Source organism: Myxocyprinus asiaticus, chromosome 9, assembly GCF_019703515.2.
Source record: "Myxocyprinus asiaticus isolate MX2 ecotype Aquarium Trade chromosome 9, UBuf_Myxa_2, whole genome shotgun sequence".
NCBI lineage: Eukaryota > Metazoa > Chordata > Actinopteri > Cypriniformes > Catostomidae > Myxocyprinus > Myxocyprinus asiaticus.
In genome coordinates, this window is record NC_059352.1 from 42,556,136 (window position 1) to 42,578,612 (window position 22,477).

Genomic DNA, 22,477 nt, shown 5'->3' on the forward strand with positions numbered 1-22,477 from the left:
AGAAATTCTTTTTAGTAGAAGTATTTGACTGAGGTAACTTTTACTCATGAAATTGAATTGTTATTAAATTGTATGTTATTCATTAGATAGTGAGTTTATGACATGTCTAATAATACTGTATATTCTCACTAGAGCAATCTGATTATCTGACATTTCACTCCCAGATTACTGTGCCCAAGGGTAAAAGACATAACAGAACAGTGACACTTTTAGAAAAAGTGGATATGTTTATTCAATATACAGTCAGCAGTGCTAAACAAATCTGTCCATGAGTTTTCATATACAAAATAAAGTGCATGGTCCGAGCGTGGCCTTTTCACATGTGCTATGTTACATTATTATAATACAAGACCATTTTTGCCCCCTGTTTCATTCATCCACCAGCAGTACACAACTGAATGGCTAAATATACACTAATGCAGTACACAATCACTTGCTGTCAAAAATACAAAGCACATACTACTTGTAAAGGTTAAAAGGTTACATTGGAAAGGTTTTTTTGGGGGGCTAATGGTTTTGCATTGGGTTTCAGTATCCTTGGCTGATTGATTTGCGAATTGGAGCTCAGTTTCTCTTTAATTCAGCTGGACTGGCTAGAGTAAATAGCTCTTCCTGCCAAGAAGAAGGTACTTTTATGTGTGTGCGAATGCCTGTTTCATTGTATTTCTTGTGCATGCATGTAATGTAAATGAAAAATCAAAGTGTGTGTGTCTATGCAATTTATTTTTGCATTATTTAATCAGTAACACTTTACAATAAGGTTCCATTTGTTAACATTAGTTAACAACATGAACTAACAATGAACAATATTTTTACAGCATTTATTAGTCTTTGTTAATGTTAATTTCAACATATATTTAAAATCAAAAGTTTAATATGTTAACATTGGTTAATGTACTATGAACTAACATGAACTAACAATGAACAATTGTATTTTTATTAACTAGCATTAACAAAAATTAATAAATGCTATAAATTATTATTCATTGTTACTTCATGATATCTGATGCATTAACTAATGCTAATGAATGGAACCTTATTGTAAAGTGTTACCATTTCATCATACCCTAAACAATGGCAAAATAATGTTCCTATTCAGGTTCTAAAACTGAGCTATATGATTTGCAAAGGCTTTTACTACACATAAATATGCATTCTCATTCATTAAAAGTGATTTACATGATTAAATGTAGTATTTGGCAGAATTCTGGGATAGTAAATACTGTAGTGCTATTTCTAATATAATTTTATTTTACTTTGAATGTCGGCACTACTAATATAAAGCAAATAAGTTCACAGCAGTCTAGTAGATGAATCATGTTTTTACTCCTTCAAGTTTTAACATCATTATACACAAATATAAAGGAATAGTTCACCAAAAAATTTCATTTCTGTAATCCTTTCTCATTTTAAAGTTGTTCCAAACCCGTATGACTTTTTGGGGGTGAACTATTCCTTTAACAATGTCTTGTGTTTGTTAGCATTTGAGATGTTTCTTGTTGGACATATCATTCCATATTCTGAGTATCTCCTCTGGTGAGATCTGATGCACAGTCAACACTTTCCGGTAGCGACAGAGACTGTAGGTCATTTTCCAGTGATTAAATCCACTGTTCTGGAAGGGTTGAATACCTAGTTTACGCAGGCACAATCCCACATACACATCCTCCAGATATAGGAGTCTTGTATGGAGAGAGGTCTTATAGATCAACTCTGCAACATCTCCAGAGAACACATACCCGGTGCCAGAGCAGAAGGGTGGGTACCTGCTGTCAGGATAGAGCTCTCTGGACATGAACCACTTGCTGCGGATGTCACGAATGGGGCCTCCATTTATCACGCGACCTGTAAAAAAGCGCCGCCTTGGCTTGGTATTGGGTCTCAGCAACTTAAACACTAAGTTGTCCATGTTGACAAATATATCACTGTCCGTTTTCATGATGTACTGCGCGTCGGGGCAGAATGAGTACACCCAGCGCATCCCCATGACAGTTTTTAGGGTCAGATTGTGGTAGGAATCCACAAAGTCCTCAACCAGGATGTCATGGAAGATCTGGCTTTCTTGTTCCACCATCTGGTTGAGGACCGGTTCTGTGCTGAACCCAAGAAGAAACAGAGTCAGAATGCGAACATCACTGTATGTGTTCTCGTCGCCCCAAGTCTCCCGAATTGCCTGTCGGGCGTCAAACTCCTTGTGGTTGGTGCTGATGAGGAGGACCAGGAAGGGTGTTTTGCTTTCACATTTGGTGGGCTCATTGATTAGAAACTTGAAATTGTGTGGGTTTAGGGAACGTGTTCGGATGTTGTTCAACGTTTTATTTTTTGAGAGTCTTGGGAGTGGTTTGCGGACGGCGAAGTTCATCGGACCCACGTAGGAGGTTGAGGGGCGGGAACCGGTGAGATACCACAGAGCACTGGCCCAGCAGACCACAGTCAGCATGTACAGGCATGACACCTTTGATGGCATCTCGGCAGTGGCTTGAGCGCCTGTCAATCACACGTGTTCAGCCCACAGGCCACGTGTAGTTATTTGAAGAACATTGCTCAAACGAGCACAAACCATCCATCTTTTGCTGTCAAAACTGGTTCAGTTTTGTTCATTAGCATCATTCTGCTATAGAGGAGCATTAGATGAGCATTGGTGCCACCAATTATTTATTGGTGCTGGTAATCATGTTATTTAAAGGGGTATCAGTGTTATTGACGAAGGACATAGAAGATTTAATGGCCCTCTTCCCTGTCTCATATTATCTATAAGAGATTTGCAGCATGCATTTTCCTATAACTGACTTTCTGTCTCTGTGGGACTTCACTGCACTGCGTCTGTTCCGACAGTCATTAATAAAGCATAAATATAGTGTGGAGTGAATGGAGATGCTTTTCAGTACAGGTGCTGCTGGATGTTTCTTTGTCTGTAAGTCACAGGAAGTCGAAACGCTCTCTTTGCACGTGATGGGTATACATTTTTATTCCCAGATCCCACTTTTTTGCTGCATATGAATCTGAAAAGAAAAATAGAAAATGTAATATGCTGAACTCATATCATGTAGTATTTCCTTGGGTTCTTCAGTTGTATATATATTAATATACAATATTATACAGTATATATCTTGACAGACAGACAGACAGACAGACAGACAGATAGATAGATAGATAGATAGATAGATAGATAGATAGACTAACTACACTTAATGTACCTTTACATATACATCAAATATCAGTCCAGGCAGCAGAGGACACAACTGTTGGATGGAAAAAATAGGTTTCAGAATCTGGCAGAATAATTTAAATTGTATTCATAAGCAGACTGCCTCAATGAGAGAGAGAGAGAGAGAGAGAGAGAGAGAGAGAGAGAGAGAGAAAGAGAGATTTTTTTATTTTATTTTTTATTTTACAAATAATTAGCGATATAAAAACATTATAAAATTCAAATTTAGAATTCTACAGAAAATTTTCAATAATAGAACACAATGCTCCTCTGTGACACCATATTTTTTCATATATTACTAGACAATCTATAGCTCTGTAGAAACGAAAATCAATTAAAAGTCTTGATTTGATAGTAGCTACAAACACCATTACAACATTATAATCATCAACATTTTCTACTAACATAAATGTCCATTTTGGCTTTGCTCAAAATAAAATTTAACAACTGGCGCTCATATTGCCATCTTCGAAAATTCTTCATCAAAAACATTAAAAATATTTAGTAAAACATCAAAAATGGCTAAGCATGAAAAACAGTCTCTCTTTGGAGGCAAAAAGGACAATCTTGGCCAACTTCTGGATTTAAAAGAGAAATAAAAGCATTAACAGCAACAATGCCATGTAAAACTCTCCATTGTAAGTCTCCAAATCTTTTAGTTAATGGTGGCTTATAAAGTGCTCTCCACTCTGGTCTAGTATCTTCACCCATTACAAAAAACATACGCCAGGGTGTATCAACTCTTTCATGCAACCTCTTTTTGTTAAAAACTTTTACATAAGCCTTGTACATCTTTTTGCCACTACTCTCATACAAATCCGTATATGTTACATTTTCAAAAAATACCAGTATACTCATCTAAATTCGGAGAAAGAATCAGATTAGGAAACAAGTCTTTATCATTAGGCACAATAATCTTGAAGCATGTTTGTTTGTTCTGTTGTAAAAACAGATTTCTGTAGTACTTGTGCAATAACTCAAATTGATTTAACTCTTAAGGAAGCAGCTACATTCTCAGCTTTTCTGAAACTCGGACCAGCCAGTTTGTTTAAACATCTGAGTGTTGAGATCTTGGATTTACTGAATACCGCAGTCAGTATCCCACATGTCTCTAAAATGTCCAAATGTGCACCATAAATAAGGGGTTCTTCCAACAGCCAGAATAAAGAAACTGTGAACCCACACTTTAAAAACGATTGTGGTAGAAAACTGGCAACCTTGATGTGTTGATTCTTTTGGGATCCAACAAGAACAAGGATGTGTCTTAACATAGTCCTTCAGCAGTCTTTAAAATATTATTAATAATTAGAGTGCATCCCCTGTATGATAAGTATGGTACAATCCATCTCCATTTTTCTAATCAACCTTTACGTTTTTCAGTTGTTCCCTCCCAGTTTTTGTGAACAGTTATCTCATCGCCAAACATACTTCCAAATACTTTAAACCATTTTTTGTCAAAATTAACCAATCTGGGAGGTTTGGTACCCCACCTTTCCACTTCCCTATTAAAACTGCCTCACTTTTATTCCAGTTAACTCTTGCAGAAGAGTTAGTTTCAAAATCCTTCTCAATGTCTTTAATAATGTGTCCACATCATTTTGCTTATTGATCATTATGATAACATCATTAGCATAAGCATATAAGCAAAAATACATTTTACAAGTTTGTAAAGAAATTCCTTCTAAAACTCCTCTTAATTTATTCAGAAGTGGTTCTATTGTTAGATTATAAAGTACCTGACAAAGAACAACCTTGTCTTACTCCATGACACACTTTAAAAGGAGCACATAAGCCATCATTAACCTTTAGTACACTCTCAATGTCACTATATAAAACTTTAATATAGGCAATAAAATCAGAGCTAAAACCAAAAGCCTGTAGAGCCTTCCACAAATAATTATGTTCCACATGATTAAATGCTTTCTCTTGATCTATGGAAATCAAGCCAATATCTACACCAAACATCTTAGAGACATCAAATAAATCTCTAATTAAATGAATATTATCACAAATCGACCTACCTGGCACACAGTAGGACTGGTCAGGGTGGATAACCTCACCCGGAACTCTTCCCAGACAAGTGGCTAACACCTTAGAGAGCAACTTATAGTCACTGCACAATAAAGACACAGGTCAACAGCTCTTTATATCACTCAAATCACCTTTTTGGGCAAAAGAGTAAGAACTGCTCTCCTACAGCTCAGTGGCAGAAGTCCTCTGACTAAACTGTCACTAAGAACTGCCAGCAGATCCTCTCCTATAACAGACCAAATTGCTTTATAAAACTCAACTGGGATTCCATCTATCCCAGGAACCTTGTCATTCTCAGTGCCTTGGAGAGCCTTATGCAGTTCTTCCAGGCCTATAGCCCTTTTCAGAGCCTTATTTGATTTTTCAGAGACTTTTGGTAACTCTTCAAAAAACAGCTGTTCAACAACCCTGTCTTCCTTGTGCTCACAGCCATAAAGCTTTTTGTAAAAGCTGACTGCTCTATTTCGTATATCTTTAGGGTTTGATAAAAGAAACCCAGCTTCAGAACGCAAGGAAAGAATAAAACGTTTTTGGCCATACTTTTTTTCTGTGCTGAAGAAGAACTTGGATGGTACATCCATCTGGTCTATATTTTTAAAATGTGATCTGACCAGTGCATCCTGTGCCTTCATTTCTTGTAGGTCGGACAAAGCAGATAAATATATATACATATATATATATATATATATATATATATATATATATATATATATATATATATATATATATAAAGGGATTCAATATATGCCTGATTTCCACTTGACTTTGCCATCTCTTGAAATTTCAGAATTTCAGCTTCTAGAGTGTTTACAGATTTAATTGTATCCTTTGTGACATTTTGCGTGTACTGTTGACTTAGTTGCTTGATTTGTGTTTTACCAAAATCCCACAATTTTGCAAAGAAAGAAATGTAGCTTTTTCATTCCTAAATTTTTTCCAAAAGAATTCAAATGTATCCTTAAAAAGTGCATCACTTAATAAAACTGTGTTAAAATGCCAATAAGCACTCTTTGGTATGGCAGAGCTTAAGAATACTCTGCATGTGACTAGACTGTAGTCTGAAAAACCAACTGGAGTTATTAAACAGTTCATAAAAATACTAGGATGGCGTTTAAAACTATAAAATCTGTCTAGTCTTGCTAATGACAATAGGTTATCATGAGCAATCCCCACCAAGAAATAGATACTCTTCACTATTACACTTGTTTAATGTTGTGCATAGAGTATCTAAAAACACCATTCTTTCTGTTGGTAAAGTTGGGGCATTTAAACAAATAAAAACAAAAGTATGTTTCTCAAACTGGGCTCGAATCTTTATGTCTTCCTTTCACAATCTCTTCCATCTTAAAAGAGCAGGGAGTAAAACTAAAATGCAAATAAAATGGCAAATCCACCACTACATGAGGTTTTGTGACTTAAAGTGAGACCACACCATTCTTTTGCCCATTCTGCAGAATTTTATCATGGCTGTGTGTTTCTTGTGAAAATAAAACATCAAGTTGTTTCTGTTTCAGCACTTCTTAAATGTCTGCTCATTTTACACAATCTAAGGATGCAATATGGATGTCACCCATGTGTAAAAACAAAATTAAAAATAATCCATATAGATACAGGCAGCCAATAAGGGTAAAATTTAAGCCAGTTTTCTGCCATTATTATTCAGTTGGTTTTGGAGTTTTGTACAAATTTTTCAACCGGGTCTGTAAAACATCCCTCACTCATACCCTTAGTATTTTCCACAAAATGTTTAAGATCTGGGAAATATTCAGCAACCTGCACCCTCCCCCCCCCCCCGGGACGCTAGAGTCACTCTCACTGCCGAAATTGTCTACATCATCATTCTTCTATTCTTTTCCTGTTTTTCTGGCTTGTTTTGACCCTGATTCTCTGTCATTCTTTTTCCTCTTTAGGGGTGCTTTGAAAACAGCCTGATCTACATCCATCATTGAGCTCTCTCCCTGACTGACCCTCTCTGAGAGGGACTCTGTGTCAGACAAACAGTTCATTGAACTAGTCTGGGTATCATTCATATTCTCATCACCTTCAGCAACATTAACGTAATTATTATTTCCATCTCTATTAGAAGACTCTTAAGCAAGTCTTCGGATTCATTCAGCTTTGACTCATCCTTGTCGATTTGTGGCATGTTTTCTACCGTGACCTGTTCTGCCTCGACTGTCCATCTACAAGTTGCTTTATCTTTGCCCATCGTGGCCTGCACCAGTTCAGTCGGGACTGGCTCAGAAGCACCAGTAGATTCTCCATCTTTTACTTTACCCCACTCTCACCTGAGACATCTTGATGCGTGCTTGTACCATCATTCTCTGGACAAGCACAAACTAAATGCCCAGTTCTGCAACATCCAAAGCATTTCATCATATCAGTAGATACAAAGACAGTGTAGTCATATTCATCAATTGTGAATTTAAAATTTAAGTTAAGTTCTGTCACGTTGTCTTTCAAAATCATGTACGTAAATCTCCTGAAAGACACTACATGTTTAATAATGTCAGATTTACTCCCAATTGCAGTCTTTTTCACTGGAGCAACCAACTTTCCAAAGCTTGACAGTTCCTTGGCTAATATTTCATCTTTAATAAAAGGTGGCACGTTAGACAAAATGACTTTCTTTGCGGAAGTGTAAACGGGGAGCACCGGGGTGAATAAACCATGAATCACTACTCCTTTCTCCACCACCTCATTTGTGTTCTCTACTGTATTCAAGAACAAGACAATTGCATTATTCATTCTTGATGCCGCTAAAACACACTTATGGCCAACAACATCTCCGTCAGCCAAAATGCACTCTTCCACATTCACCGCGGAGACCACTTTAAATCCATGACACCGCTTCAAAGAATCTAAAGCATTCACACCCTGGGCAAAGCACTGGTTTCTGACACCCGAAACTCAATGAACTTTGTTACACTACCTGGTGTATAACTGGTATTAAAGCTCAAATACAAAAGAGAAAGTTTAGAAAAAGACATTTGGGGGGCCTGGGTAGCTCAGCAAGTAAAGACGCTGACTACCACACCTGGAGTCGCATGTTCGAATCCAGGGCATGCTGAGTGACTCCAGTCAGGCTTCCTAAGCAACCAATTGGCCCGGTTGCTAGGGTGGGTAGAGTCACGTGGAGTTAACCACCTCGTGGTCACTATTATGTGGTTCTCGCTCTCGGTGGGGCATGTGGTGAGTTGTGCGTGGATGCCGCAGAGAATAGCGTGAAGCCTCCACATGCACCATGTCTCCGCGGTAACACACTCAACAAGCCACGTGATAAGATGCGAGGATTGATGTCTCAGACGCGGAGGCAACTGAGATTCGTCCTCCGCCATCCAGATTGAGGCGAGTCACTACGCCACCACGAGGATTTAGAACGCATTGGGAATTGGGCATTCCAAATTGGGGAGAAAAGAAAAAAAAAGAAAAAGACAATTGTTCTTCCCACAGCAGGAACAACTCACTCGTACTCACCACTCACTCGCTCAGCAGACACTCACGCATGCGCACACACACAGAGAGCGAGAGAGAGAGAGAGAGAGAGGAATTCAAAGTGACTCTTATAAAATCTCACACAAACAGCTAGATATATATGTAAGCAGACAGAGGTGATATTACGGGTGGGAGTGTAAACTAAAGGTAGATCTGGTGAAAAGCTATATGTCTCTATCATGACAAACAAACAACATCAGCAGTAACTGTCAGTGAAAGACTCCAGCAGGAGAGCCAGATGCGATATCCAACCCCTCAGCTCTCCCAGATCCTCACATGGTAGAAAAACGTGACTCATCCCTTTTCTGGCCTGTTTCTTTGAACCTCTATTAATACTGGTCAGATCCAAGAGTAAGTGGGGTGCTGTTGTGTTTTCCATAGTAGCCAGTTAAAGACAAGATACCATGCAGAACATAATTTTCCACACACAACTAGTGATAGACTAATATATCCAGGCAATTTATCTGCTAATGTTTGCGCATTTTGAGATTATCAGCATTGGCTAATAATCCTTGTCCAATTAACAGAAGGGTTAGTTCTTCCTTGTATTTGTTTCAAAATCTACCGACAGCATTTTTTTAATGAATAATGCAATTGCTAGTCTCCTCACTATATTATATATTGGTGATTGGCCATGCTGCTCTCTAGATATTAACACTGCCATCATACATTTAAAAACCTATATCAGTCAACCACTACACATAATACAATAATATCACCAAAATTAAGCTTTTATTTAAATGTTGATTTTTAAGGTCTGGGTATAAAGGGTGGTCCAATAAAAATGGAGCCACGTGGTGAAAGAGAAGCACTGAAGTTTGCTGCCACTGAAAACTTAGCTAGTCGATTTATTTATGTATTTGTAGCAAGTTGATGCTCACAATGACATCACAGTGACATCATTTTGTTGTTTACATTTCGTTAAAACAGTAAATTGTCTGAATTTTAGACGTTTTTTATTATTTCTGTGTGAAAGTAATGTGACTATTATTACAGCCCATGTGTATCGCCAAATGGCACCACTTTATTTTGTGCAATTGATGCAAATAAAACTCACATATGTGTTCGGGACAAAAAGTCATAGAAGTACGCCAAAAATCGTGCAAATGCCTTTATGCATTTTTAAGATATGAGCAATCAAACATAATGGCCCCATTTGGAGAATGGTGTGCACAGGTTATAACCTACCCTAATCTAATTTATATTTATAATCAGGGAAGAAGTTACAAGCATTGTTAAGGAATAGTTCACCCAAAAATGAAAATTCTTTCATCATTTACTCATGTCATCCCAGATGTTTATGGTTTCTTTTTTCTGCAGAACACAAACAGAGATTTTTAGAAGATATCTCAGCTCTGTAGGTCCATACAATGTAAGTTAATGGTGACTGAAACTTTGAAGCTCCACAAAGCACATTAAGGCAGCATAAAAGTTACTCCAGTGTTTTAATTCATGTCTTCTGAAGCAATACAATAATTTTTTTGGTGAGAACAGATTAAAATATAACACCTTTTTCACAAAAAATCTTGACATCAGCAGTCTCCTTGGCGATCATGATTTCAAGCTCGATTACACTTCCTAGCGCCATCTAGCACTCTGCGCATGCATCAGGCACTAGGAAGTGTAATCGAGCTTGAAATCGTGTTCGTGCCTAGAGACTGCAATGGCAAGATTTACAGTGAAAAAAAGAGTTACATTTTGATCGGTTTTCACCCAAAAATGATTGGATCACTTCAGATAACATGAATTAAACCACTGGAGTCATATGGATTACTTTTATGCTGCGTTTATGTGTTGTTTGGAGCTTCAAAGTTTTTGTCACCATTCACTAGTATTGTATGGACCTACAGAGCTGAGATATTCTTCCAAACATCTTTGTTTGTGTTCTGCAGAAGAAAGAAAGTCATACACATCTCGGATGGCATTAGGGTGAATAAATGATGAGAAATGTTTTATTTTTGGATGAACTATTCCTTTAAGACCTATATGCCCCTCAGCTGCTGTTAGCAGATTTGAACTTTTTCATTAAGGAATTGCACAAACTCTGATCACAAATATTTTTAATTTTCAAAGTGCAATTGCTAACGATTTAACGATGAACTTTATACCACCATGTAAAATCTAATGGGATGAGCCACCACTGCAGCACATACTGTTTGTGAAAGGATATGCAAATAAAAATAATGAAATAGTTCTAAGTTATATTTTTGCATTTATTTTGAATGTAGGATGTAACTTGTCCAATCAAAAGCTGTTAATAAAGTAAGTTTGGATATTTAACATTATGGCGTTGAAGTCATATATTATTATTATTTATTGTAGGCAACATAGACCAATTCTTAAAGGCCCAATGATGCGTATTGCTGATAGTAGTTTTAATTTTTATATGCCACATTTCTCAGGCTTTAGAAGTCTGTTGAGCGTGTGAGTATGTGTATTCATCAACCTGTTACATGTACAACTGAATCATAAAGGCCTATTGAATCAAGTTAAAACCTGTTTTGCCGATAGTTCAGAAAGAACCTACTGTTCTTTACCAACTTACAATGACCTACTGAACTCTGTCAATTCATTCATGTTTTCAAACATACAACATTTAACTGATCTGAATTATTGATTGAATCTTTAATTAGGTATTGATCAGTAAAATTTCCTCAAATTTTACATGTAGCCCTTACCTGCAGCACAGTATCTGACTAACAATGCATAATTGTGAATATAAAAAAAATGTAATGTCAAAACACAACAGGTCTACAACACATACACTCTTTCTGAACCTTCATATTGATGCTCCAGTCCCTTGTTTAGTAATTATGTTCTCAAGTGGTGGTACCATTTTGTAATTTGGAGTGCAGCATCTGTCTTCTGTTGCTGTGGGATACTGGGCTGTTGCCATGGGGGCATCCAGGGGTTGAACAGTTATGGAGCACAGTGATTAATACTGGCAATACTGTCAATACTGTCCTTTCCCAACATTTAGTTGGGATGCAAGTGTGCAATTATATGTGGGCCATTATCATTTTCTGCCCATTTTCTCTGCACAAAAGTGTACAGAAAAACTATCCAGGATTGATGCACAAAAACTAAGATGTAGATATATTTCCCACACTGAGAAAAGTGCATACAGGTGCATCTCAATAAATTAGAATGTCGTGGAAAAGTTCATTTATTTCAGTAATTCAACTCAAATTGTGAAACTCGTGTATTAAATAAATTCAGTGCACACAGACTGAAGTAGTTTAAGTCTTTGGTTCTTTTAATTGTGATGATTTTGGCTCACATTTAACAAAAACCCACCAATTCACTATCTCAACAAATTAGAATATGGTGACATGCCAATCAGCTAATCAACTCAAAACACCTGCAAAGGTTTCCTGAGCCTTCAAAATGGTCTCTCAGTTTGGTTCACTAGGCTACACAATCATGGGGAAGACTGCTGATCTGACAGTTGTCCAGAAGACAATCACTGACACCCTTCACAAGGAGGGTAAGCCACAAACATTCATTGCCAAAGAAGCTGGCTGTTCACAGAGTGCTGTATCCAAGCATGTTAACAGAAAGTTGAGTGGAAGAAAAAGATGCACAACCAACCGAGAGAACCGCAGCCTTATGAGGATTGTCAAGCAAAATCGATTCAAGAATTTGGGTGAACTTCACAAGGAATGGACTGAGGCTGGGGTCAAGGCATCAAGAGCCACCACACACAGACGTGTCAAGGAATTTGGCTACAGTTGTCGTATTCCTCTTGTTAAGCCACTCCTGAACCACAGACAACGTCAGAGGCATCTTACCTGGGCTAAGGAGAAGAAGAACTGGACTGTTGCCCAGTGGTCCAAAGTCCTCTTTTCAGATGAGAGCAAGTTTTGTATTTCATTTGGAAACCAAGGTCCTAGAGTCTGGAGGAAGGGTGGAGAAGCTCATAGCCCAAGTTGCTTGAAGTCCAGTGTTAAGTTTCCACAGTCTGTGATGATTTGGGGTGCAATGTCATCTGCTGGTGTTGGTCCATTGTGTTTTTTGAAAACCAAAGTCACTGCACCCGTTTACCAAGAAATTTTGGAGCACTTCATGCTTTCTTCTGCTGACCAGCTTTTTAAAGATGCTGATTTCATTTTCCAGCAGGATTTGGCACCTGCCCACACTGCCAAAAGCACCAAAAGTTGGTTAAATGACCATGGTGTTGGTGTGCTTGACTGGCCAGCAAACTCACCAGACCTGAACCCCACAGAGAATCTATGGGGTATTGTCAAGAGGAAAATGAGAAACAAGAGACCAAAAAATGCAGATGAGCTGAAGGCCACTGTCAAAGAAACCTGGGCTTCCATACCACCTCAGCAGTGCCACAAACTGATCACCTCCATGCCACGCCGAATTGAGGCAGTAATTAAAGCAAAAGGAGCCCCTACCAAGTATTGAGTACATATACAGTAAATGAACATACTTTCCAGAAGGCCAACAATTCACTAAAAATGATTTTTTTATTGGTCTTATGATGTATTCTAATTTGTTGAGATAGTGAATTGGTGGGTTTTTGTTAAATGTGAGCCAAAATCATCACAATTAAAAGAACCAAAGACTTAAACTACTTCAGTCTGTGTGCATTGAATTTATTTAATACACGAGTTTCACAATTTGAGTTGAATTACTGAAATAAATGAACTTTTCCACGACATTCTAATTGATTGAGATGCACCTGTATGTGCATATATATATATATATATATATATATATATATATATATATATATATAGTTCGAAATTGATGTAATCTGTCATAATTTACTCACCCTGATGTCATTCTAAACCTGTATGATTTTCTTTCCTCTGTGGAACACAAAAGGAGATTTTATACAATGAAAGCATAAAGTGAGCAGGAGGTCTCAAGCTTAAATACAGTGTGTGTGTATGTATATATATATATATATATATATATATATATATATATATATATATATATATATATATATATATATATATACGTATACACACCGATGAGCAAAAACATTATGGACACTCACAGGTGAAGCGAATAACGTTGATCATCTCCTAACAAGGCCACATGTCAAGGTCTGGGTAGATTAGATGGTAAGCGAACAATCAATTCTCAAAGTCAACATGTTGAATGCAGGAGAAATGGGCAGCAAGACCTGAGCAACTTTTACAAGGGCCAAATTGTTATGGCCAGATGACTGGGTCAGAGCATCTCTGAAACGGCAAGACTTGTGGAGTGCTCCCGGTCAGCAGTGGTGAGTACCTAACAACAATGTGAGACCATCAGTACTCATGGAATGTCTCTCGTCCAATCAGATTCGAGGACCGGAACTGTTTATATACTGTATAAAACTTTTAAAAAGATGTTACTACAATCTAATTTTACTATTGTTACTAATTATTAGTAACTGTATGAACTACACTAGCTAGTCATTTCAATTTAACACTTTACGACATTACTGGCAAAAATCAGGACAGGCAACAGAGAAATATGTTTCAGAGTCTGGCAGACATAATATCTTTTATTAACTGCTGATTGAATCAGTCTGAGAGAATGATAGAGAAAGAGAGACAGAGAAATTACATAAAGGAACAACCAAACTAATACTACTGTACTAAATAGTGCTTCACTGTACTAAATATACAGTACAACAGTGCTCACCAGCTATCTTCAGAACAAGTATTTCTAAGCGTAAATGAGCCAAATTTTTCTTGTTAATGACTGATCTTCTTGTTTTTGACCAGTAAAGCAACTGGTCAATGGTAGTCACTTATTGTAAAAGTAACACATTCTTGTTCTCGGACTCAAAATTCTATTTCAGTTTATAAAGAAGCTTTTTAAAGCATTTCAACCTGTTTTGAGTAAAAAGTAAAAGTAAATTATCTGAGTCTGAAACATATTTCTCAGTCCAATGACTGCATATTTGTCATGTGTATAATTGTGTTTGCCAACGTAAGGCTTTCTCTGATTTACCGATCAATAAACAGATGGCTGCCACTGCTGCTCTCATAAATGATCAATCCTGAGGCAGTATGTTTGTGTGTGTGTGTGTGTGTGTGCATGCACTTTGGTGTCTTAGTTTTGTATTCTTCCTGGCATTGGCTGCTTACATGCTTATTGTCATGTAATTTTATTCATTCACTTTGGTTCACCTTTCACAACTATCAAAAAAAAAAAAAAAAATGTTTAACCCTCCTTAAAAACCCTAAAACTCTTTCAAAGATGAAGTGTGTATTTTTCTTTTTTTTTTTTTTTTTTTTTTTTGTGCTATTAGTGGAACAAAATGGCATTGCAAAAACACTGACTGTTTTCAAACAGTTTTCCTGAACACTCTTCCTGTCTCCAAACAGATAGTCTTGAAATCCAAACTCCAAACTCAAGCTATTGGCTGGTCGGTATGCTCAAACAAATAATATTTTGACAGTGTTAAAATGAGACATTACATTATAAATAAAGCTCTCACACTAGCAGTCAGAGATAAATAAACTAAATAAATAAAACACCTCCTTCAATAGCTGCTAAGACATTGACATGTTTACATGTACTGTAGTTACCAGCTTTAAAAAGGACATGACTTTTAATACCAGAGTCAGTACTGAGCAATTATATTTTGAGCCATGTTAGCTAATTTTCTCAGAGAATAGAAATGGAAATAAACACATTAGCAGCAAAGTCAATTAGTTTGATCCCTGTTCACATCTACAAAGCAAAAGACACATTTATGTACTCAAATCAATAAAGGCAGAACACATGAGGACAGACAAGCCTCAGCTGGTGACAAACGTTTCATAGTCAGAAGGTTTTTCATTCTGTCTCGATACAAATTGATGTTAAAATATTTGTGGAAGACCGATGGGTTGGTGTCAAATAACGAATTTAATACAAATCAAAACCGTTTTAACTACACTTTAGAAATAAAATGCTCTGTTTCCACTATTTCAATATTTATGTGAAGAAGAAAAAAATGTTTAAACAGGAAAATTTAATTAGTATGCAATTGGGTTTATTCTTTAAGGGAGTTTGCTCTACTTACACAGGCATCACACACACTAATGCAATGACATTAAATTACCAGTGCAGCAGCAAACTCATTCCTGAGAATGAGAATGTCAGCACAAATTTGTATGAATAGGCTTGTATACCTCTAATTACACAATAACCATCTATCTATCTCTCTATCTACAGCTAAAATGACTCAACTAATAAACAGATATGTTGAGCTCAACATAGAGAAAGAGCAATTCTAAAGTATCTCATTCTCCATACAGAATGCATGCACCAGAACACTGTGCTGTATATTTGAATTAAAACATCACAAGATCTTAGTAGGGGCTAAAACTAACAGACTGTTGCTTATCAGGGTCTGAGAAAATTTCTAGACAGCCCCGTAGTTCAACTGGTCACTGGATCATGACACTAACAATGCCAAGGTCATGAGTTTGATTCACAATTAATGTATTTATACTTATAAATTACATGGTTTGAATGCATTGTAAGTCGCTTTGGATGAAAGTGTTTGCCAAATGTGTAAAAGTAAATCAGACAGTCATTAAGGGTCCTTAAAACAATGCTAAGGGCCTGTTTAAGACATGTTTGCAGATAACTGTCTCTTATAAAGACAATAAGTATTACAGGTATATGGGTTTGAGCACAGAGGTAAAAGTGCTTAAAATAGCCTAAACTTTAAAGTATCCTCAAAACTTTCTTTATCATACAGGAGGATGTAATTGCTTGCTCAGCAGAATTCATCCCACAAAAAGAATATAATCAAAAGTATGCCAACTTTCCAAATCATTGCAAAAATGATAGCTGACTATATAAACAGCGTGCCAACAAGCTCATGAATAATTATCCCTGTTGTACCCTACAATCATATATATTTTTACCAAAAATCTTGATGTTGATAATTAAAAGCAACGTTATGCATCTACCAGTAATTTCCGACATAGTACCCTACAAAAAGACAGAAGTGGCCTCGAGGCAGGGGTGTAGATCTCATTTCAACTTAGGACACCAAACAGGAAATTGTCTTTACAATACTGATTGTTAATATTGACAATTTAATGTCACAAAGTTTGGGGAGCTTAGAATTAAATATGAGCCTGTTCATTATTTTTCTGCCTTATCCATCCATTTTGTAATGAGCTTGGACTTAAAATATTAACTTAAGTGACAGTGATGTTATGACAGGTGACAGTTATGTTGATCTACACAGAGACTATAACAATATTATAAAAACCTCAGTCCAGATGTGATGTATTGTGCCCTGAATGAGATTTTCACCATAAAATAAAGGTCTGTCATCACTTACTTACCCTCATGTCGTTCCAAATCTGTATGCCTGCCTGTCAACAAGAGAGAGAAAAAAATAAATAAATTAAAGAATGTTGACAGTGCTCTGTTTTTCATACATAGAAAATGAATGGGGGCTGAGGCTGTCGCAACGAAACACGAAGTCCCGAATGCATCAAGGTCTGCTGCCTGCTTTATTCTTAAATATGCAACTAGGATGCGGCTATAAATGACGACCCAAGTTGGTCTGAGCATGACGCCATCCATGCTCTTACCTACGGTTTGCATTGCCAATAACAAACAGACAGACTGCCACTCGACCATTCCAAAGCTGGGAGCGTCAGACTCGCGACTAATTTTTGCGAATAGAACAAGATGCAGTTGACATTGACAAAGCTGACTGATCTACGGAACCCTGGTACTGATAGCTAGACCCCAATGTAGACAGTATACGCATAGAAAGCTTTATACGTCGCTCGTTTTACCCCCCACACGCGACATTAATATCACTTGACTATAGCGCATGCTGCGCCTCTCACATTAAAGAATGGGATGCTCCACAAACGCCGCGCGTCGACACCGTCGGTGATGGGAAACGATGTTATGCGTTGTAACCCCACCTTTGTTTTTTTTGTCACATTAGCTGCCGTGGTGAAATGATGCCAGTAGTCTCCTGAGAATTAGGCTAATAGACGGTACTGTATGAAAGAGCGGTCGAGTGTTGTGAACGAGTGCGCTGCAGCGGGTTATAGAGCGCTGTCCAATCAGCACCAGGCAAAACGCGAATCACAACGCTGGTGCGAATCAGACGCTTCGCGACAGCAGGTGCCATCCAGCCTACCCCTACTGCTCATTTGATCAGCATACAGCCTCCACTTCATGCTGCAATCTTTCTCTAAAAAGGTCAAGGTGACTGTTGTTTTTGATGCCAATTAACGGAAATGCTTTCACTGTAAGCGGTAACACTTAATAGACCTACCTTTCATTTACATTCTATTGCACAGATTATTAAATAATTATTTAAAAATGTTTGATTCTCATTTGTTTTAAGTAAATTGGACATTTCTTTGGATTGGATTCATTATTTGTATTTGCAATAGTGGTGGTTCTAGACCATTTTAAGTGGGGGGTCCAGGATGGGGCCAGGTGTACTGGTAAGGGAGCAACTGCATTATACCTTAAATGTACTCTGAGCGAGTATAAAACAATTGCTTTTATTAATATTTGCTAAAATATTGCTATTTTTGAAAATGAATGCCATATCAATATTTTAGGTTAGAATTTAAGCAGCATAAACAATGTGTAGCCTAAAGGTCTTTTAAATGGTCACCATTTCTTTAAAGATTATTGCCAGTTTAAGCACATTTTTAACTTCACTACTTCATTGTAAATGGTCCTGCAGAGTAACAAATAAATGTTTAAAAGTTCAAATATTATTCCATGTAGTAGGTTATCTCTGTTACTATAAGGTTATATATGCTGCATGCATAATAATTTTTCTGATCATTATTGCATGTAATAAACATAATAATGTTTATGAAGTTGCTGTTTAAAAAGTGTTAAATGGAGGATGGAATATGCCAACTTCCCAAAAGCATTTTGTGTCAGTTACCCCAACAAACAAAACATTGTAGCCTAATGATCATATGATTGTACAGTACAAAACATAAAATTGCCTCATAATATAACATTATTTTTTATATATGTTGTTTCCTAAATGAAAAACCAATAAAACATACACTACAAAAACATGTCCTCTTCTTTAAAACAATTAATGCTTGCCAAGATAAGATCTATCTATTCAATTTTCTCCCCTTTTCTACCCAATTTGGAATGCCCAATTCCCAATGCGCTCTAAGTCCTCGTGGTGGCGTAGTGACTCGCCTCAATCTGGGTGGAGGAGGACGAATCTCAGTTGCCTCCCTGTCTGGGACCGTCAATCCTCGCATCTTATCACGTGGCTTGTTGAGCGCATTACCTTGGAGATGTAGCACGTGTGGAGGCTCGCGCTATTCTCCGCAGCATCCAGGCACAACTCACCACATGCCCCACCGAGAGCGAGAACTACATTATAGCGACTATGAGGAGGTTAACCCAATGTGATTCTATCCACCCTAGCAACTGGGCAAACTGGTTGCTCAGGAAATCTGACTGGAGTCACTCAGCACTCCCTGGATTCAAACTTGTGACTCCAGGTGTGGTAGTTAGTGTCTTTACTTTCTGAGCTACCCAGGCCCCAAGATAAGATCAATCTTAAACAAGTTGGCCTCAGGTGCATTCAATAGGGAAGAAAATAAGATAGCGTTTCGTGATAATAACATGGGAAATTGCGCTATTACAGTAAATCTTATTTTACTTCTTTTTTCTTATTTTGATGAAAACCTGTTTCCCAAACCAGCATGTAGAACACACATTAAGTAAAACTGAAGCAGGAACTGTCTTCAAATCCAAGGATGCAGAGCAAATTATACTCAAACTTCCACCAATATCTTCAGAAATGTCTAGGTTCAATATTCGTTTGACATTCGATTTTGCTTACAAAGATTAATTAGCATAATTTGGCTAAAGAATATTTAACTAAGTGATATGAGCATAAAACATTGTACTCAAAACAGTAAACACTTGTTGCTGTAACTTCAGAATTATGCCTGAAAATGCTCCAATTCTTTTTCATTGCTTGATGATCTAAGGGACCGCCTGCAATTTCCACCCACAGTGCAAAAGTAAGTCAATTGAATGAATGCTTGGACACCAGCCAGGTTTTAGCGCAAAGTGTGGACTTTTTAGAGGGTCCCTTATGCACCCCAGGACGACTATATAACACACATTGGATTTAAATCTAATTTTACCCCGCTAAAAATTATTATAAATTCATTATACATTGGTGTTTTGTTAAAATATAATTTGTTTGGACTATTTACTGTGATGGTACATTAATGAACTTTCACAGGTACACAGGTAAGGACAGCACCACACTCTTAGAAATAAAGGCACTGTTTAAAGTACAAGGGCTGTCACTGGGGTGGTACCCTCAATTTTGTACCTCTAGGAAAAATGTATAACTCATTTTGAGGACATAATTGTACCCCAAGGACCTATTGTGTACATTTAAAGGTACATTTATATGTTTGGTTTCTCTGGGAAACAAAATTGTACAAATATGTACCCAAAATAAAAGTACCACCCCAGCTTTGTACTTTAAACGGTACCTTTAAAAAAAAAAAAAAAGTTGTACACAGGTAAGGTTTAGCCATTCCACTGTTGCACAATATTTCTTACAGGAAAATATATGAATGAAAGTTTAATTACATTTCTCTTTATTTGAATGTTCAGTAATTCTGTAAGCATTATATGGTGAAATAATGTTTAAAGTTATATTGTTAGCCTGTGAAATAATTCAGAATTTAATTTAAATGAGCCGATTTACAGGTAAGGTTTTGAACTCTTACAGTACATTATTTGCACAAGTATTTTCAGTGGCTGATAATATTCTGTAGCTATGCCAGGTTAAGCAAAACATGTTGTATAAATAAAATAAAAGATAATACTGATGAAACACACAACAAATAATGCTGACAGTTCCAGAAACATGATTTTTATTGCTTGTCAATGCATTTGCAGAATAATGGAAGCAATTCATCCTACCTTTCTAAAACAGAAAACTAGTTAGGAATTCTATCAAATAAAAGCAGAAACCAAAACAATCTATGAATGTTCTATAAAGAAAGTCAAATAAAATTTGCACATTTTCAGGCATGGAAAAACAGACACAGGCAAAGATACATGAAATCTGAGTTAAATGTTTACAGCAAAACAAAAAACAAAAAAATAGAATCACTATTATCATATTTTCCCAATTTGTCTTGCACACCAGGTGCTTTAAATAAAGCTTAAAGGTTTCAGAATGTGGATAAAATGCACTGGCTGCCACGAGCTGAGGATAAAAGAATACAAGCATGCTAACATTCATTTCTTCATGAACAGATCTTGAGACCATACTGTTAAGGGATGTTAACAGAAACTTTGATTGTATATATTTAAATGACTGTATGGCAGATTAAAAAGTGTGTGAATTCATATCTCTTCATTAATCATCATCGTAATATCGGTTCTGTTTAATTTGATCCTCTATGGACAAGACGTCTCTTTCATCCTGCCAAAGGCTGCTGGCTTCTCCCAGTAGTCCGGACGCAATGGTGTCATGTTTATCAAGCGGATTCCTCCTCATTTCCACCTCTGTGTTTTGGCTTGTCTCCCCTCTTGATTCTATTCCAAAATTCAGAAGGTCATCCAGCTGAGATGAGGCTGATTCCTTGCTATACATGTCATACTTAAATTCAGGCAACAAGCTAGAAGTGTCATCAAAACCTGCAAATATGTCATCTAGAAAATGTGAGGCACTGAACATTGGATTGTTATCAGTCTCTGTGCTGACTAATATTTTGGTATTTGGATGTTCTGCCTCTATCATGTCATTTGAGTATCTGGCACGTGGTGAGAACTGTTCGAAAGGGTCAGAAGCCTTCATCTCACTGTTGATGGTGTCTTCATTAAACAATTCCTGAGCAGGAAATGGCCCTGAGAAGAAGTCAAGCATTCCTGGTTCTTGTTTGATGTTCTCTGATGCCAAAATGGCCTTGTTGTCCAATAAAAAGTTACTATTGTTATTATTGTTTGCATTCTGATCAGCTGTCTGGCCAACTGGTATTTCACCATCTGTCCCTTTTACATTTTCTTCTCCCTCATTTACTTTTCTTTGCTTTTCATTTTCACTTTCCTTAGTAAAATTTTCTTCTGTGTTATTTCCATTTCCACTTTCCACACTTACGATCACATTTTCTGTTCTTTCTTCAACTCCATTCTCCATTTTCACCTCCAACTCCTCCTCTTTTTTTATATTAACATCTTGTCCCTCTTTTGCCACATTTGCTTGAGTTGCTTCAGCTGTCTGATCTGTGGTCAGTTGGCTTCCATTTGAGGTCTCTATGGCTTTTCCTATTGCACTGGCATCTTCTACGACCTCAGCTGTTTTGGGATGTTGTGTTGCTGTTGGCTCTTCAGGCTTTGGAGTTCTTTTAGCAGTTGTAGATGACTCTTCTGGCAGATTTATTGGTTCTACAAGCCCTCCACCATTTTCTTTGGGCCCATTTTCTGCTTGTTTGGTAATTTGAGCTTGCCTCTTGTTTAGCGCTTGTTCATTATTCTCTTTTCCTGGGAGATCTGAATCACCTTGAGGAGGCCAGGCAGGTTTGACTAGCTTTATTTCATCTTCCACATTAAAAGACTTCTTTGGGGAATCACTGAGGGGTGGCCACACAACTGCAATTTTATTTGCTTGTTTCTTAGTGTCATCGTTCATCTTATCTCCAGTCGTATCCTCTGTAGTGGTGAGGTCATTTGGTTTTGGGCTGTGTGCTCTGACATTAAAATTGTCAGGAGGATTGATTTTCATGTTTGTTGTCT

At 37.2% G+C, this 22,477-nt stretch overlaps 1 protein-coding gene across 7 annotated transcripts; it reads right to left on the bottom strand.

Annotated features, from left to right (window-relative positions):
• Positions 1-207: 207 nt before the first annotated feature.
• On the bottom strand, positions 208-17,746 carry LOC127446481 (beta-1,3-galactosyltransferase 1-like). Of its 7 annotated transcripts, none has more exons than XM_051707442.1 (5): positions 17,635-17,650; positions 17,038-17,067; positions 5,230-5,299; positions 3,198-3,242; positions 208-3,002 (listed from the first exon to the last, which is right to left on the bottom strand). In XM_051707442.1, exon 5 carries the CDS (start codon positions 2,465-2,467, stop codon positions 1,478-1,480), a length of 990 nt encoding a protein of 329 aa, XP_051563402.1. In that variant the 5' UTR covers positions 2,468-3,002; positions 3,198-3,242; positions 5,230-5,299; positions 17,038-17,067; positions 17,635-17,650; the 3' UTR covers positions 208-1,477. The 7 variants fall into 7 exon arrangements, with proteins under 7 accessions (XP_051563402.1, XP_051563399.1, XP_051563400.1 ...); XM_051707439.1 differs by lacking the exons at positions 17,038-17,067; positions 17,635-17,650 and adding exons at positions 13,518-13,554; positions 13,749-13,869 and having other exon boundaries at positions 5,230-5,321; XM_051707440.1 differs by lacking the exon at positions 5,230-5,299 and having other exon boundaries at positions 17,635-17,746.
• Between the last annotated feature and the right edge of the window lie 4,731 nt (positions 17,747-22,477).